The sequence below is a fragment of the Coloeus monedula genome (genome assembly GCF_965178545.1).
Source record: "Coloeus monedula genome assembly, chromosome: 11".
NCBI lineage: Eukaryota > Metazoa > Chordata > Aves > Passeriformes > Corvidae > Coloeus > Coloeus monedula.
The window spans coordinates 16,523,878-16,541,730 of NC_138791.1; the positions used below are offsets into that span (position 1 = coordinate 16,523,878).

A 17,853-nucleotide genomic window follows, 5' to 3' on the forward strand; every position below is an offset into this window, starting at 1 on the left:
CAGAGCACACTGTTAGCGGAAAATTTTATTTTACCCTGACCCGTGCTTTTTACAGTTTATACATATTTTACAACTAGAAACCAAAGGGTTTAATTTCACTGTAATAACCATTTCACCTCATATTAAGGATCATTATAGCCCTTAGTAAAATGTAAGCACATAATGTACAACAAACTTGTAGCAGGGGGAAAAAAAATAGAACTCTTCTCTCATGTGATTTTGACATGGGATTTTGAACATGGGCTCTTGAGTTCCTAAAGGAATTGAGTACCAGAGTAATCTATTCCTCATCCAAACCCACCTAGATCCACAGAGGCCTTTCCATTAGCAATTCAGTTCCCTCTGAATACTACACCGAGTAACCTTTAAATAACATTTCTTCATACTTGCATATGCAGTGAAAATGAGAGCTAAATTAGTTGCTTTCAGAAGGAATGTTCTAAAATAATAAATTTAGACAAATGTGAGTACTAGAAATCTAACCTGATTCATTTCATTTTGCATGTTACTCTTCTAGGCAATCTCAGTAAGAGCAATGAATTGTGTCTAAGCAGACATTAATGTTTCTCCAAAACAAGCAATTACATCAAAGATGAGCAAACCAGGATACTTTAAAGTCCATGTTACCTTCCAACAGCCACTTTGTTTTCTAAGGCTTTGATGAGTAAGACACAGAAGGCCATCTGATTCTCAGGTGACAGTAAAGGTTGCACTACAATGGAATACAGAATCCAAAAATAGTCAATACAAATATTTATATCTACTTTAGTAAAATTTAAAAATCTAATACTTTTTGCATTTTTACATCTAAAACAGTTAATGCTGATTGCATGTTAAAATTTCCCTTTTACCTAAGCTCTTCCTGAAAGCCCAAGATAGCCCAAGACATACTCAGAACTGCCTCAGTCCTTTTGGAGCATGTGCTCACATTACACAGGAAATGTTACCTTCAAAAGCACTGGCAGCAAGAGATCCCAATAAAAGTTCAAAGGATAATTTTTTTTTACTGCTGCATTTGTCTACCAAGACTGCAAAAAGAAATGGTGAAAACCAGCAATTTATTGACTTGCTGTAGTAGATAAAAGCTAAACAGAATTCCTAATCTTTAACCATCATAAAAAGTTGTTTTCTTAAGAAAAGGCTGAATTAATCTTTGCACATCATAATTCTAACACAAAATAAATCAGTAAAATTCCACGAAGTGTTTTAATATGGACTGAATTTTGTTTAGGGTTGATTGGTTTGGGGTTTTTCTGAAACTTAGAGCAACCAACCATGCTTCAATATGAAGGCAAAGCGTTAAATTTTGAGGTTTTTAGAAGAAAAATCGTACCACCATAGTTTCCAAAACTGAAATGAAGGCAAGAGGGTAATTCCCTACCACCTCCCAATGACAAAAAAAAAAAAAAGAAAAGAAACGAAAAAAGCATTTTTATTAAAGCAGTTGAAAGTTTCTATGACAGATGGGGAGTTATAACAAATTTTAGTGTTCTTGCTCTATGGCTTTAATGAAATCTTCACAGAGTAACTGCCTGAATCTCAAATTAGACTAGCATTTTCCATGAACATTCCCTTGCCTATGCAACTTTAGTGACTAACTGTTCTCCCAGTGAGGAATAAATCCTTAACCCCCATAGTAAAGTCATATTACCGAGAGGCATTTCTCCAGAAGCAGCTCCTCATCCTCACATCTTTTGTCTGTCAGGCCACCGAATACCCAGGCAGGAAAGAGTTCCCAAATTACAATGTGCACTGGTCTGGGAAAAAAACCCCTCTCCCAACAGAGGCACTGGTGTGATAAGCAAAGAATTTCAACTGCCCAGCATTTCACACGAGTAGGTTCTGAGATGCAGCAAAATATTTGCTCTCTGGAATGCCGAGAGGAAGACGAAAGCTTCTTCCCGCGATTCTCAGCACTCCCAAGGGTCCAATTCAAACATTTCCTCTGACATTACCAAAAATGCAGCTCAACTCCAAGTCACGTGAGTGCTGTTTGACCAATACCTCGCTTAAGGAATGGCATGAGAAATACTCTGCAACCACTGGAGACTTGCTTGAAAACTATTATTAAGCCACAGTTCAATTTTGCAAGAAGTCTAACCCTTGCTTCTTATATAAAAGGAACCATGAGATCTGCAGCAATTTATTTTAAAAAAAATCCGTTTTCTGCATTCTTCTGAACTGTTTTAGCTACCGTTAAAAAATCAGCTACTAAATCTAGAACAGAACTTTAATAGCTCCGATTTCTGGTGTTTAAAGTTGAACACATAATTACAAGCAGAGCTGTTGTCTCCAGACTGCTCATGAGAACACAAGCAATATACAAGATGAAGATGTGATTTGAAGTCTCATCTGAACCTCACACTCTGCTTTAGAGTACTTAGTGTAAAGTAGTCAGACTAATCTAATTTGTCTAAGAATAATCACCCTGACACGTTCAGATGTTGCAAGTACGAATCTAAGATTTTCCTGTCATAAAAATAACCACCAGTTATGCTTCAGACAGCAAGTCCCTGCTACTTTGCTATTAAAAATTAACTGAAGAGATTTTAGAAAACTCATATGAAGAACACTTAAAAAAGACTTCTAAAGTGTTTTTCATAGGTTTACAAGGATTATGAATCAAGGGCTGCTTTAATACTACTCATGCCTTCCAGTGCCATCTCATGAGGTAACCACCATAGTTTCTGCTGTTTACAAGTAAAAAGACCCACCATTTAGCAAAAACTTAAATAAAGGGATGACTGAAGAAAAAAAATTAAATATTGCACAAATAATTTAACTGCAGACAGAACAGGACACTTAAAGCATTGATTCTTCTGTCAACATATGAACTCTATTATATAGTCACATTTTCTATAATACAGGGTTTTTTACAAGACATTTAAATTCAGCATTTACATAAACAATTATCTTTACAGTCTGTCACCATATAACGTTAGGAGTTCCATGAGGAATTAATTTTGTCTTTGTTTTAAAAGTTCATCTATCTGAGTCTTGTACATGTTTTTCACATCTTCCAGATCCAGTCGGAGTTCCTCAGCCTCCTCTGCCTTCTCTCCATACATCTGGAGAATTGTGTTGTACCTTTGATCCAAATCCTGCAAGGACACAGTTTGTTATCTCACTGCTTTTCAACTTCAGACAAGTTGCTGCTGGGACAGAGTTTTACACTACCAGGGGAAACATGTGCAGCATTACTTTATCAAAGTGTGACTACAGTGAAGTACACAGTAAACTCTTCAAAAATACTTTGTGCTTTGAATACAGCTAGATTTCTATTCTAGATGTTAAAGGAAGATATTCCAAAGATCCTACAAAGAATTAGTGCTGGCTTCAGAGGACATACTGAAGCACCTTGAAGTTCAATTGCTGTAAGCATTAAAATCAGTTAGAAGACTACACTGTTTTACTACAAGAATGACCAATTTGTGAAATGTTTCAAGAGGAAATTGAACATTCTGTTGTCAAAAATTATTCCAAAATTTCAAATATTTCAGTTTCAATTGTTAAACATTAAGATTCAATTATTTCTCCTGTTTCCTGTATGTCTACTGGACACATATTCAGATTCTGCATCAACCTCTCATAAACCCATTCTATTTATCACAACACTCCCTCTACTAAAAAATCCAGCTCCAGACAAGTGCCTAGATGATAGAAACAGAAATGGTCTCTCCCTGATTTAGTACACAGTCCTATGCACAGCACATGTTTCCAACAACTGTGTTTTGAAGTGACTCCCTAACAATGGAGTGGGCATTTTTAGATGCTACTATACAAAAAAAACCAACCAAAATCAGGTTCTTCAGTCACTTATGCTTAGAGATAGATTTGAATATATTCCTAAACTGATAGGATTATTCCTCAAGAAATGCAATTATCTACATTTCACAATGGATTTACATCAGAAATACACTTACCTTTAACTGTGTGCGTAATTTGGGTATTTCCTTCACTTTTTCTTCAAGTTCATCGTTTTGATTTGTTAATTTAACCAGCTCTTCTGCCATTATTGATCGAGTTTTCTCCAGGTTTCCAATTTCCAGCTAAGGTAAACACACATAACAAGTAGGAGAAGGAAAGAATTTACTGTATTTATAAAACACCATATCAAAATACACAGTAATTAAGCCTTATTCTTAAGCCAGACTGTGAAACAGCACATTTCAGATCCACTCTCACTTTCTCCTCACATCTCAATGGCTTGGGTTTTTTACTTTTCAGACAGATAAGTTTTCTGGTTAGGTCCTTGCCAAAATAAAAAAGGAAGCAACAAGTCCTTCTCATGCTCATCCCCACACAGCTGTGCTGGTTCACAGAATTATCTTAACACTGACCAAGATTTCTGAAAAGATACCTGTAGATGTGAAATCTCTCCTTCTCTTAGTTTTAGCTGTGACTGAAGATTTTCAATTATACTTGAACCTGATCCCATCCTTATTGCATCATAGAGATTGCTCCCACTGGTAGCTATTGGTCCAAACGAGTGATCATGGGGATCATCCTACAAACAGAAGGTTAGAGAAGCTGAAAATTAAGAGAAAAACATGTCCATTTTGGAATCTTCCCTCTCCTAAATATGACATCATTTAAGATTTAAAATGACACTGTGCTAGACAAGCATTTCAATGCTTAAAGCTTGTTTTCAAAACAAAAGCTTAAGGTGAATAGGTACATTTGGGATAGCTCCCTACTGGCAAGTTCTGACTCTTATGCAGGTGCCATTTAACTCTGACATCATGAACTGGACTGACAGGGAAGGAGCAGTCAGTGATGCTGCCTAGGGAGCAGGGGTGTATCCTAAACCAGGAGTGCAGTCAAAATGAATCACTTGTATGTTCTACAGTCACAGGTATCATGTAAACAGGTTTTAGATGTTTCTGCACAGGACGTTACCTTGTCTAAGGCCAGTACGCTCTTAGAGTCATTTTCTATGTTAGTAAAAAATTCTTGAGGAGGAAAGTAAGTGGCCTGTCAAGAAAAAAAAAAAGCCATTACAGGTGATCTATCCTACCTGTGAGAGGAAAGACGTCTGAAGACCTGCCATGTCCACCCCACTTATGGAACTGGAGCGGGACATTGACGGCGTACTTGATACAGTTTCAACTGTAAATGACTTCCGGTCCTTAAAAACAAACAAAGACATCCAATATCACAGTTCGAAAAAGAAAAAATGTTCACAACATGCTAAAAACCAGATTCTATAAATAGCCTCCTTTTTTCCACCAACAACTACAGAACACTATATGACAGATTTTCTACTTGCCCTATCACTAAAAAACGTGACAGCTCAACAACAAAGAATTTCTGTGCTGTAACACTTACAGCCTATCTTCAAGATCTCAGACCTTTCAGGAAATTAAGACAAAAGCTGCAAATTACACCAAGAAAGGTTCTCTTTCAAGTATCCAAGTGAGACTCAGAGGCAGTTTTGTATGCCCAAATGTATCACAGAAAGAATATTTCACACCCAGAAGATATCTCTTCTTAGAATGAATGTTATGAGCAATGTTAAGGCCTTTTTCTTCTTTTTAAATAAAGTGTATGAATTAAATGCCAGGATTTCTCACATGCTAATGATTTACTGATATGTCCTCAAAACAGACTGGTCCCTTTTTCCAGGCAGTGTCTACAAGCATACTAACCTCTGAAGGGGAAAGCAGTTAGGTTTTAGAACTGGAAACAGTAAGAAACAAATAACAGAAATTGTTTTACTTGAATACTAACTGCTAATTAGAGATAATGAATTTAATGACTACTGAGGATTGCTCTATGACTTGTGACTTCAGCTGGAAAGCATGTGGAACATTACACACAGTCATGTGAAATTAAACAGGAATTCAGTGGAAGCAATGCTGGTAGTCTAAGCAAAGAAAACAAGTAGCTTCAGAAGAAAAACTACCTAAGAGCACTCAAAGAACACAGATGATTAAGACAACAACCCATATTTTATCTTTTCACAGGTTAAATAGACTAATATTTAAAACTTATTTCAGTGAGTCTAACACAACACCTATTTCACTGGAAAGATATTGCCAGGTACTAAAACTTTCAGGTATAGATATCTACTAAATAAAGACAATATCAATAAGACTTAGAAATACGAGGTTTTGGTACCTTGTCCTTTGCTGCTTCTTGCACAAGAATTGCCTTTTTTCTCTCCTGTTCAACTTTCATCTTCTCCATTTCTAACTGAGTAGCCAGCAGTGTCTGTAAAGATAAATACAAGCTGTTAACCTCCTGCCAGCTCAGATTCCAACCACAACAGAGATTAAAGCTGAACTAGGCAATACCTTTTCTTTCTTTGCATCTTCCAAGGTTTTTGCATACTCATCTTTGAGCCCTTCTAGTTCAACCTCATACCTACATGGAGGAAGGAAAGAGGCAGAGAAAGTCACTACATAAGTATTCTCTCTTCCATTCTCTGTAGATTCAGATGCTTTTAAAACAAACATAGCTGCCAGGCTACAAAATGTTATGAATGTAACACTTTCAATCTTTAGTATGAAAAAAAGTATCCTTAACAACATTTTGTAACATTCTGCAAACATGTTGCACAGCCATATTAACGCTCCATTTTGCTACAGTTACAAAGAAATGCTGTCAACCCTAAATGAACTCACCTGCTCTTTTCATTTTCCATTTTCTTCAACTTGTTTCTCTCCACTTCCAGCTGAGCCTGGAGACGGGTATTTTCTTGCCTTAAAAGACTATTCTGAGATTCAGAAGAAGACATCTGAATTTTATTAGCAAGAAGTTCTTCTGTGGCAGCCCGTTCTCTCTCAGCAGCTGCTGCTAGAAGAGTTTGAGACTCACCTAATAGTAAAAAAAACCATGGAATTTAACTTCTTTTGATCAAACATCTATAATATGGACCATTTATTTATGCATCAAAACTGAATTTGAGATTTTTTTTTATATGCAACCAATATTTCTTAAAAAACATATCTTGATTTCTTTTGTGAGGGAAATTAAATATTTTTCACACACAGAGAATCAAAGCAATGGAAATTGAGGCTACTTCAAACTCTTTCAGAATGCAATATACAACTACATATGGCCTCCAGAAAGGAAATAATTTCTTTGGGTCCACCTTTAGGCTTTTAATGTATTTTTCATTTAAAACAACTGTATCAACCAATGTATGTATCATCACCTATGCAGTTAGGTAAGGAAATTACTCCAAACTTTACAATTTGGAATCTCAGCACCAGGCTCCATACTGGAATACTCAACACCCTTAGATGCTGTAAGGACATGTACACCTGAACCCCTCCACCTTACAATGTTATGTTAAGAGTGTGTTTTAAAGAGAATCAATGGATTACCTGTCCAAGAACCTAGGCCAAACCCCCCCACACCACTTCCCTTGGAGGAAAGCACTTGGTGCTCATCTCTCCTGATCCACCATCTGCACTTTGGGCAAGTGTTAAGCACTGTGTATTGACCTTGAGGTGTCTCGTATCTTCACCCAGAGCTTCACAGTTCAGTAAAAGCTCGAACTATCTTACTCAGCCTGTCAGAAAGGTTCTTTTCCAGCTTCTCCCATGCAGAGGTCTGTGCTCCCAGCGTGGCCTGCAGGTTCTCTATCTGCCGCAGAAGGGGCCGCGTAGCAGAGGTGACACTTTGGCTCAGTTCTTGGTTCCTGCTCTCTGCTTCCTGGAGTCTCTGAAAACACAAATTAAATATAATTAAAATCATGTGATGGATTGGAGGATTAATACAGAATTCATCTAAATAAATAGCAGCTGCTTTACCTTCTAAAATGATTGCTTTACAATCTAGCATTCATGTGGTTCAAACTCACAGTAAACTGTGAAATTCCAAGAGAGAAGTTAAATATGTTTAGATAGATAACAGAGCAAGGGCCCAGAAATTCCAGACTTCTGGACATCATTTGAAACATTCTGGCAACTTAAGAACAATACATTCTGGCCCTTAAGAACAATACAAATATTCTTAAGAAGCAGACAAAGAGTCATTCAAAAATGTACTTGCCATCAATTTTAGATGACTATCAGAAAATGAATGCCTGTATTTTGTCTCATATTTAAAAAGGACAGCATTCTATTTAAGAGGCATCATAACAAATTATGACTTTTTTTCCACTATGTGATTAAAAAAACACTTCCATTAATATTTCATTGCTCCTCTGTAAAGGATAACCACTGCAGGTAACCAGGAAAATAAAGCCTCTCTTTCAGGCTGTTCATGCCATTTTATTTTTGGGTTTTTAGAAGCCCTCCTTGCAGTTACAAGCTGGCATCATCTGTTTATTTTAGTACCTGTTGTAGTTCACCGATTTCCTGCCGTAAATAATCTTCTTTTCTTGCTGCCTGCTGCTCTGCACGTTGCAGTGCCAGTCTCAGGTCTGCCACCTAAATAAACCAGAAATTATTACTAAACTCTTGCCAAAAGTTATATCATCACCTATTCCTTGACACAGTCCTACACCATTTTCAAACAGTGTTAGACAGGATAACTTTGTTTACAAGTAAAGGCTTCATTTTTGCATGTACACAAATAGTTACACTGATTTCCTTATCACTAAAAATTCTGCCTAAGAGGTAGGAGTACTACAAACTTAGAACAGAGCCTGTCAAAGTAATTTCATTTAGACAAGTAAAATTATAAGTACTTTTAAATAAAATTAGTATTTTAAAGGTTAGCACTACCAGCCCTCAATACTTAACAAGTTCCATGGAAAAGAAATCCACTGGGTATTTGCTAAGTACACAAAAATGAGCTCCACCTGGTTCATTACGTCAGGTGTACACAGCACCTCAGCACTGTCACCTGCTGAATTAAAGAGTTGATTGACTGCATTTCAGACCCACCTGAATTGCCAAAGCTTCTTGTTGCTGCCGAGCCTCATCCTGGGCTTTTTCCAGTGCTAACCCAAGCTCCTCCTTTGCCTTCATTTCCCGACTTAGGGCTGCTTCCTGAGCCTCACTGTCCTTCGTAGCATTAGCTTTATGAAGATCTGCAAGTTCCCTGGGGAGGAAAAAACAAACAAAAAACCCAATGCATTTACAATTTATACAATGCCAACAGCAGCTTGGCAAATAACTTTGTTATTTTAAATATTTCACAAGCATTGCAGAAGAAAGAGCCACAATCTGAAGGTGTGATTGCTTTGCTTACTTGTATGCACTGTCGAGTGCTGCCTGCACACTCCTGTTCCTTTCTTCAAGCTCTTCCACTTCTGCCTGAAGTTTAGCAAGGTCCTTTTCTTGTCTCTCCACAACACTGTTCAGTTGTTTAATGCTGTCTCGATGCTGCTTCTCGAGGTCTTCCTTGCCATCAAGCACCTGTCCATGCAAATAAGAAACATGAAACAAACCCCAGGACATGGGGCTGACAACACACTCTGAGGACAGTGACAACAATGGCAACCAGTTTGGGATGAACTCACACAAAGTGATTAAACCCATCTAACACTTGGCAAGAAGAGAAGGGTTTTGCTTCCCTGCCTTCCCCAGAGGAGGGAGCTGCTCTTCACCACAGTTTCACACAACTCCACATACCACATCTGAAATTTGTAAGGTCTTGGTTCAATCACTAACTGCTCGAATTTTGGTGGTACAGGTTTTCCAGCTCACATGGTAACAGGAGCGCAAGTGCAAACAAGCAGCTGAAAAGATCCCTCACTGCAATTTTACAGGGAATACACATACAAATCACAGCTCAGTGCTCCAATAATGTGAAATGGGAAGGTCCTGGCACAGGCTGCTCAGAGAGCTACCCCATCCCTGGAAGTGTCCAAGGCCAGGTTGAATGGGGCTTGGAGCAACCTGGGATAGTGGAAGGTGTCCCTGCCCATGGCAGGGGGTGAAACAAGATGAGCTTTAGAGTCCCTTCCAACCCAAACCATTCTGGGATTCTATGAAATAGAGAACTCTCCAGAAAATTAAAAAAAAAAAAAAAAAAAAGTCAATCTATCAAGAGCCCTCCCAAAAGGGAACTTTGCAGCTAATATAAAGAGCTTAAAAAAAAAAAAAACCAACAAAAACCCCAAATATCTCACCTGTTTTAAATGCTGCAATTCCTCTTCAAATTCCTTAATCTTTTTGCTCTGTTTTGTGTTAATATTTTCTCTCTCTTTCTCTTTGGCTCTTAATTTCTTAATAATGTTGGAATTGTGCAGCTGCTGTTTGGAAAGCTTTTCTCCTGTGAAGAAATTGAACATAAAGCTAGTGCATACAAGTGATATTCTATGGATTCTCTCTATTCACCTTGCAGGAAGCACCTCTCCTTGCCCTTTAGTCCCATGAAAAAAATACTCCAGCAATTATGGAAATACTTATTCTTACAATGTTTTTTCATGCAAGTTCTTAAGTTTAAATCTATCTTATCCTGAGATACCCTTGCTACACTGAGCTACAGTGAGATAGGATAGGATAGGACATAAAAGGCTTTGAAAATAAAGCAAGTGAGCTCATCGTGTTAGAAAAAAAAATTAAATGGCATGTTTGTTTAGAAACTATATTTTACTTCCAAAACTGAAAAGTATTAAAGGAGACACTGTACAAATGCCATGAGCAATGCCCTCATCAGATTTCTTCTGAATGGAACACAGAGTGTTGTTCCACACGTGCTGGTTTTATCTCTCAGCACCTTTTAATGCATCTTGCAGGAAGCACCTCTCCAGCCATCTGTCCCTGCCTGACCCCTCCTGTTGCTCTTTGCTACTCACTAAATGCTTCAAAAGTTCAGAAACATCCAACATGCTTCAAATTTAGCACTTTTGCCCACATAAAGAAGGCTTGTATGCAAGGCCAGTACACTAAAAAAAAAAAGTTAATTCTCACCTTCCTCCATTAATCCTTTGATTTGCTCTTCTTTTTCTTTCAGTAATTCAGCAGTTTCATTGGAATTAAGTCTAGTAGCCAATTCTTCTTTAACAGTCTTTACTTCCTAAATAATAGGATAGAATACTCAGGACTGTTTATTAAAATACATGTAGGGAAAAATGCAGAATTACACTGAGCACCTTTTTCTTCTGCCTTTCCTCTCTTACTTTGCTTGGAAAACAATTTAGCTTGGAAGGGAACTCTGGAGATTATCTGATCAGAACAGATTGCTCAGAGCCTTATTGCATCAAGTTTTTAAAACCTCCAAGGACAGACTCTGTAAATCCTCTGTACAATTTGTTCCAACTGCCCCATCCATTTAATTTTCTTGAAACTTCTTCAACAGAGAAAAACCAACCAGTCCTATTCTCACATAGATACTGGATAAGTTTACTAGTTCAACGCACTGCTGTGTCAACACAGGGATAAACAGCTGAAAAATATTTGTTTTCCAGTTACAGATTTGAGTTTCCTTTTTGCATTAAGGTAGAGAAATGAAACACTGTGACACCACATCAAGAACATTTAAACCTCATAAACTTTGCTGCTGTAGATTTCTTTGCTCATTCCAAATCAATCTGTCATCAGCCCTTAATTTTCCTACCCATTAATCCTCTAAAGAAGCCATTCCCATTCTTCACCCCCTCCTCACATCCCCAGGCCATTGTCCCTCACCAATGCAAATACATATTTAGTACAAGGTGAATGAGAGCACACATTAAATCTCTTTTTTTCCCAAAGCAGACCAACTTAAATGAGTTCCCTAAGCTGGTTCACAGCATGGCTGCAAGAACACAGCTGTGACCAGCAAGCTGCCCGGATGGCTGGAAACAGCTCGTGCTGGTTACTAACAGCACATGACAGCACCTCTCAGCCTCATGCTTTTCCCTAGGTTAATTTTTATTGATTTTCCTCAAGAAATCCAACTGTGTCATAAAATAATAAATATTAATTTCACCAAAAAAAGCCAAATTACCTTTTTAGCTGCATCTCTCTCTTTGCAGGCTAGTTGGAGCTTCTTCTCAGCATCTGCAATTCGCTGAGCAAACTCCTCTTTAAGAGATGAAAGACTGCTGCTCTCTTCTTTCATTCTAAACATTTCACTACATTTAAAATGAACATTCCAGAACAGTTGCACAGTTATGTGACATGGTTTTAGAAAGTATTTTAGTTGTATTACACATGATAAGCAAAAGTCAAAAAATCTCACATCTGTATTAGAAATCCTAATCAAAGATCTTTATTAATTCAGTAGTTTACCCATGAAAACAACTAAATGCCTGATTTATCTTAAATGTTTTGCCCCTTGATAAAGCACTTTTTAATTAACCATAGTCTGTATCATATAAAGGGTAAATCACTTAATTTAAGTTAGGATCAATTTAGTCATTAAACAACAGGATCATCGATCTGTAAATTTTATAACTCAATATTTGATCAATGAGCTGGTAAATACAACTTTCCATTTTTTCCCCTTTCAACTTTAACCAAATTAAATAATGATTTCAGGTTTTTCCCTACAACCAGCCCTTCTTCCATACTTTCACTGCCTACATTTTAGCCAACAAATTACTTAGTAAATCAGGTTCATCCCTCTGTATCAGGAAACGCAGTCTTTCTTAATAGCTGAATCCAGTCTTATAATAAATATTTTTTATTATTGTTTATTAATAACCAAGACTGATTCTCCACATTTGTCATTCCCACAGCTTGCTTACTGAAAAATCTTTCCCTGGCTCCTTCCCAAAAGAGATTTTGGCCCCAAGAAATAACACATCTTTAAAAAAATCCCATCACAGCACATGCAATCATTATTTCCACCTTTCTTGAACAGTGCACATCCCCTGTAACCTCTGCTCTAGTCATAAAGCTCCTTGTTTTATCTATTGTCTAAGACTGTATTACAGCAAAGTCACAGATACACCACTGAGTGTATTTCCATACTTACTCTTTGAGGTTATCATAAGCTTCTTCCAGGCGAGCCCTTTCTTTACTAGTACTTAATAACTGTATTTCCCTCTTCTCCAGCTTCTCAGTTAATGAATCAATCATCTGGACAAGGTTTTTACAGATAAAGATCAGATGAATGGGACAATTAAAACACAAGAAGGGCAGGCTTTCCCTTCCCCCCCACCACCCCATTCCCTCACAAGATTATTTACTGGTCAGTGTTTCCAGGAATTTGAGGTAGGAGTCAGCGAGGATTACCATATTTCTGCCATATAGCTGAACATAAAGACACCTGTTTTCTCAGGTGTAGAAATCCTACTAAATCAGCACTTGTGGTCCAAGCAAGTTCCTCAAAAAAATCATCAACAGTGATATTTAATAATGCATGAAGTTCTTAACTAGAGCTGATAGCCTATAAAACTATGGCTTATATCAAGCATTAAAACTGCCTGTGTTCCTTTGACCACTCTTTACAGAATAATTTCTATGGGAAGGTCTCTTCTGTGAAACATTAGCACAGAGCAGCAGAGTAGCTTCAGATGAAGGAGGAAATCTCACTCGGGGTCAAAAGCTCTTAGCTCACATCCTCAAAATCACTTAATGCCAGATTTTGGAAAGCTGAATATAGATAAATAACAAAAATACAAGAAAATATATAAATATAAACACCAAAGAATTAAAGTAACACATTTGACCTATTAAGGCTTCCTGTTTGCCACCCCTACTCGCAATTCCCAACAATGACAACCAGGTGGATCAGGTGAAACCCACAACTATCTGACCAGAAATTTCACCAGAACTGTTCCACTACAGGATATCAAGGAGAGTTTTCTACAGGGTCAGGTAGTTCAGCATTGATTAATTCATTCAAGTAAGTTGATATAAGAGATACAGAACAATGTAAAGAAATGTCAGGAGTTTAAGTTGTAATTAAAGGGTGCATTTGCAATTCATGTTTTAGTTACCTTTTTAAGCTCTTGCTTTTCAGTGTCCTCTTCTACCAGTTGTTCCCCAGCATCCTGCTGGGGCTCAGCCTCCTCCTTCACAACCTGATCTTCAACCGTTTGCACAGCACCAACCGAAACAACATCTGGCTGCTCAGAATTAACAGGGGTTGCACTTCTGCCACTCTCTTCCATCTCAGCTTCCTCAGCATGTAACACCGGAGCATCATTCAAGTTTTCAGACTTATTTTTCAGGGTGTCAACCGTTTCTGTCTTCGGCACGGAAGGACTGACAGCGACAGACGCTGAAGCAGAAGCCCTGCCTGATAACTCATCATCTGAATTTATTTCACTTACACTCCTGCTATCCAAGGACTGCACACTGAATGAATCAATTCTTTCGAAAGCATCCGAGGAGCTACAGCTCTCGGTCATTTTCTGGAAGTCATCCAAGCGATTATAATCCGCACAGGCAGACGTGGATAAGAGCTGGAACGACGTCTGCATGAGGTGAAGGCTGGATTTTGACTCTGCAGCTTCTTGTCTGGAACTTACTGAGCTCTCACTTATCACACTTTCATGGTCCAGGACTTCAATATCACTCGTTGTGGAAGTGCCTGAGGAGAAGGTGCTGATGGGAGGGGATGGGGTATTGCTTTGTCTGTCCTCAGTCTTCCTCTCCTTCCCTTCCAAACCCAGGTCTTTTGCGGCTGCTTCGAGGGGCTGAGAAGTGCCCTCGGGTGCACCTGCTGTTCCATCCCCTCCTACACTGGATTTTTCAGTAGAAGAATCTTCAGCTTCTTCCAAATTTAGAGCAGACACCTTTTTGTCAGTAACTTCATTTGTGCTTGCCTCATGCTGGACATCAGATTTAAGCACAGCATTCTCTTCTAATTTCTCCTTGGGAGTATCAGGGCTTTTCAAGTCCAGGACAGCTACGGAGGAATCCTTCCCTTCTGCCTCTGTTGTCACCAGCCCTTCCAGCTGACTGGAGTGTTGAGACTCCTTTAAAGTGCTTTTCACCTCCTCTTTGGGTCTCTGTGATTTGGCTGGAGGTTTGGACACCACTGGATTTTTCTGTATACTCTGAACGTCTGTCGGGGAGAGAAAGGCACTGAAGAAGTTTTCGGATTCATCCACTACCGTCCTCCTCACCGGCTTAGTGATGGCTGTGGGCGATATCGGCTGCTTCTGGGCTTCTGTATTTGAGCTTAAGCCCCAGGAAGATGTGTCCCATCCTCCACTTATGAGAGAATTTGTTCCTAAAAGAAAAGGAAAAAAGAGAGATAGGCAAAAAAACCACTCTGAAAGCAAATGTGGCCTCCTGCTTTCCTACAGTGAGAGGAGTCCAGGCAAAACAATCTGAAAAGCTGGCATTAAGAGAACTATACAGATTTAAAAAGGAGGGAAAAATGACTAGGTCTTAACAGTTATCTGCAAACAGCACATAAACACTTCATACACCATTACAGAAAACAGAGGGGAAAGGTTTTAAGTATTTTCAGAATTTACGCTACAAGAAGGGTTCTTGCCCTCCAGTTTCTGACAGGCTTCATATTTTTCCTCACACACCCAAGCATTAGCAAGGAGCTGACACTAAAAATCAGCAGCAGCCCAGCTGAGAATTTTCTTCTCCTGTGGAGGAGTACTGAAATGTTTAGTTCTGAAGCTGCCCTAAAACTACATCAACAATTCCTATTATTGTATTTCTTACGGGTTTTCCAAGACTTGTCAACAGCAAGAACAAGAATTTCAGCATCAGATTTCAGAAGCATCTGAGGTAAAAAAGATAAATCAAAAAACAATATCCAATTTTGTACCTACAAACATAATCTGGGTAACATAACTATTTCAGGCTACTTAAAAACAAACTCACTCTATACCGCAGCATCTATTAAAAACGCTGAGTTACAATATTTAAAGCTGGCTTCCACTTTCACAACAGTTGATAGCTGTTGGCCTCAAATCTCAAATTCAGATAATTACTGTTTTCATTGCCAAAAATACTACAAACGTGTGATTTATTGTTACAAACATCTGACTTATTGCTACCTTGTCCATGATTCAACAGCTTCAGAAAAAGCTCTGAACTAACATTCAGAACACATTTGACATCTCTTAAAAACAAGTATGTTTTCCCTGAGAACCAGATGCAGGCTGATCTTTGCTGCTCTTCCTATGAATTACAGAACTACCATAAATACTAAGATATAAATCAAATTTTGAAAATGACTGGACAAGTCTAAAGCTCTGAGAAATTAAGCATGACAGAGTTTTCAATAAACAATTTTTGCATTTTAAGATGACATCAGACTACTTACATGATTGCCAAGCCCACAAAGGGACAAAGACATCCAAAACTAACCTTTGCTGAGCAACCAACTTTCAATTGCTACAGCTTTCAGTTTTCAGAAATCTCACTCTGCTGTGGCTTCACCTGGAAATAACTTCCTCCTCCAAATACACACAGTTCTTCTAGATATAGAGGGACCCTGATTCGAAATGACTTTGTTTCCCACCATTTTTTTTATTTATTCTTAAGATATTATTTGGGGGGGGGGGGGGGGGGGGGAAGTTTCTTTTAAGAGGTCTCCTTTTTGTTCTTTCTCTTCCAAACAGCAACTTCGGGCTGACCATTCTGTCAGGTTCTCCATTAGCACACGTACAGGGGAGACACTTCCCCATAGCCGCAACAGCCTTTCCACCAGCACATTCCTTTCAACAGATGTTACAGGATTATGAACTGGAAGCCACGAAAAGTGGAAACTTCACTTGGTTTACATGGACCAGACTTTCAGTTTCTACTCTGCCATTCCTGCTGGAAAGAGCAAATCCATGCACACCTCTGAAAAAAACATGATTCCCCCTTCTTTATTACTGAGCGGTTTTTACTAATTATTAGCCCCTCAACAAAAAAAAAAAAAAAAAATATATATATATATATAAAAATAAACAACGCCTTGAGAAGCAGGTGTAAGAAGCTCAGAGCGACCCATGCGATAAAAGCAGGACACTGGTGACACCAGCCAGGCTCTGAGCTCAGCCTGCGACGACTTCGTGCCGGTGTCACCCTGCACGGGGGGCGCGGGAGGGACCAGAGCGCGGATTACATAAACCGGGGGGCTTTGAATTGTATTAACCAGGGGGACTTTGGGCAGGGGGGCCGGTTAAACCTCCCAAGGTAAAGAGGAGACAGCAGAGGGGCCGGGCGAGGGGAAGGGCCGCGAGGCTCGGCACGGCGGCTCGGGCCGCCCGCCCTTACCGTCACCGTAGTCGGGGATGACGGCGTCGGGCCAGGGGCTCTCCTCGGCCTGGATGTCCAGCACCCGGTCGATGGACTTCTGCGCCTGCGACAGCGCCTGCTTGGCGAAGCTGGACAGCTGCGAGGCGTTGAACCAGCTCATCCTCGGCGGCTCCGCAGCGCCCGTTCCCCGCAGCTCCCCCCGCTGTCGGCGGGGTCGGCGGGCTGGGCCGGGCGCGGCGCTGAGGGAGCGGAGCGGAGCGAGAGCAGCCCCGCGCAGGCGCCGCCGGATCCACGTCGCACCCGGGCCCAGCGCAGCCGCATCCGGCCCGACACGTCCGGGAGGCGGGGCCGGGAGCACCCTCCCTCACAGCGCCTCGAGAGCGAGCTGAACGCCTTAGCTCAAGGGCTGGAAGAGACCTTAAAGACCGTCCGGGTCCGCTCCCTACCACGGGCAGGGACATCTTCCACTCCGAGCCCCGCCCAACCTGGCCTGGAACACTTCCAGGGGTGGGGCTGCCACAGCTTCTCTGGGCAACTTGTGCCAGTCCCTCACCACCCTCACAGGAGAGAATTTCTTCCTAATATCTAGCCTAAATTTCCCCTCTTCCAGTTTGTATCCATTACTCCTTGTCATGTACCCCTACTTCCCCTGTATCAATTTGTACCCATTAACCCTTGTCCTTCTAAACTATGCAGTTCATCGTTTAAAAAAATGTAAACTTCAAACACAGCTAACGCATCAGACTAGAATTCAGGTTGCGGCACTCAGCACTGCTTAGTCTCTGACTAAAGCAACCAAATGATGCCCCAAGTTTTTTAATCGAGGTTGTAAGTGCTCCTGAATGCCCACATAAAAGCT

At 39.8% G+C, this 17,853-nt stretch overlaps 1 protein-coding gene across 2 annotated transcripts; it reads right to left on the minus strand.

Annotated features, from left to right (window-relative positions):
* Positions 1-45: 45 nt before the first annotated feature.
* On the minus strand, positions 46-17,253 carry TMF1 (TATA element modulatory factor 1). 2 transcript variants are annotated; one of them, XR_014226728.1, is made up of 18 exons: positions 17,013-17,253; positions 13,772-15,012; positions 12,805-12,908; positions 11,833-11,959; positions 10,815-10,920; positions 10,031-10,173; positions 9,148-9,314; positions 8,841-8,997; positions 8,289-8,381; positions 7,515-7,671; positions 6,627-6,819; positions 6,297-6,366; positions 6,121-6,213; positions 5,018-5,128; positions 4,361-4,507; positions 3,924-4,049; positions 1,652-3,101; positions 46-712 (listed from the first exon to the last, which is right to left on the minus strand). XR_014226728.1 is itself a non-coding variant. In XM_082288599.1 (17 exons), exons 1-17 carry the CDS (start codon positions 17,152-17,154, stop codon positions 2,958-2,960), a joined length of 3,321 nt encoding a protein of 1,106 aa, XP_082144725.1. In that variant the 5' UTR covers positions 17,155-17,253; the 3' UTR covers positions 1,415-2,957. The 2 variants fall into 2 exon arrangements, 1 of the variants encoding a protein (XP_082144725.1); XM_082288599.1 differs by lacking the exon at positions 46-712 and having other exon boundaries at positions 1,415-3,101.
* Positions 17,254-17,853: the final 600 nt, after the last annotated feature.

Excerpts from the sequence above, each read along its gene's own strand:
- TMF1 (XM_082288599.1), bottom strand. The coding sequence starts at position 17,154 with ATGAGCTGGTTCAACGCCTCGCAGCTGTCCAGCTTCGCCAAGCAGGCG. Across the intron at positions 12,909-13,771 it reads AAAAGCAAGAGCTTAAAAAG|ATGATTGATTCATTAACTGA; the intron begins GTAACTAAAACA and ends AACCTTGTCCAG. Across the intron at positions 6,820-7,514 it reads GAACCTTTCTGACAGGCTGA|GTGAGTCTCAAACTCTTCTA; the intron begins GTAAGATAGTTC and ends TTTTACTATTAG.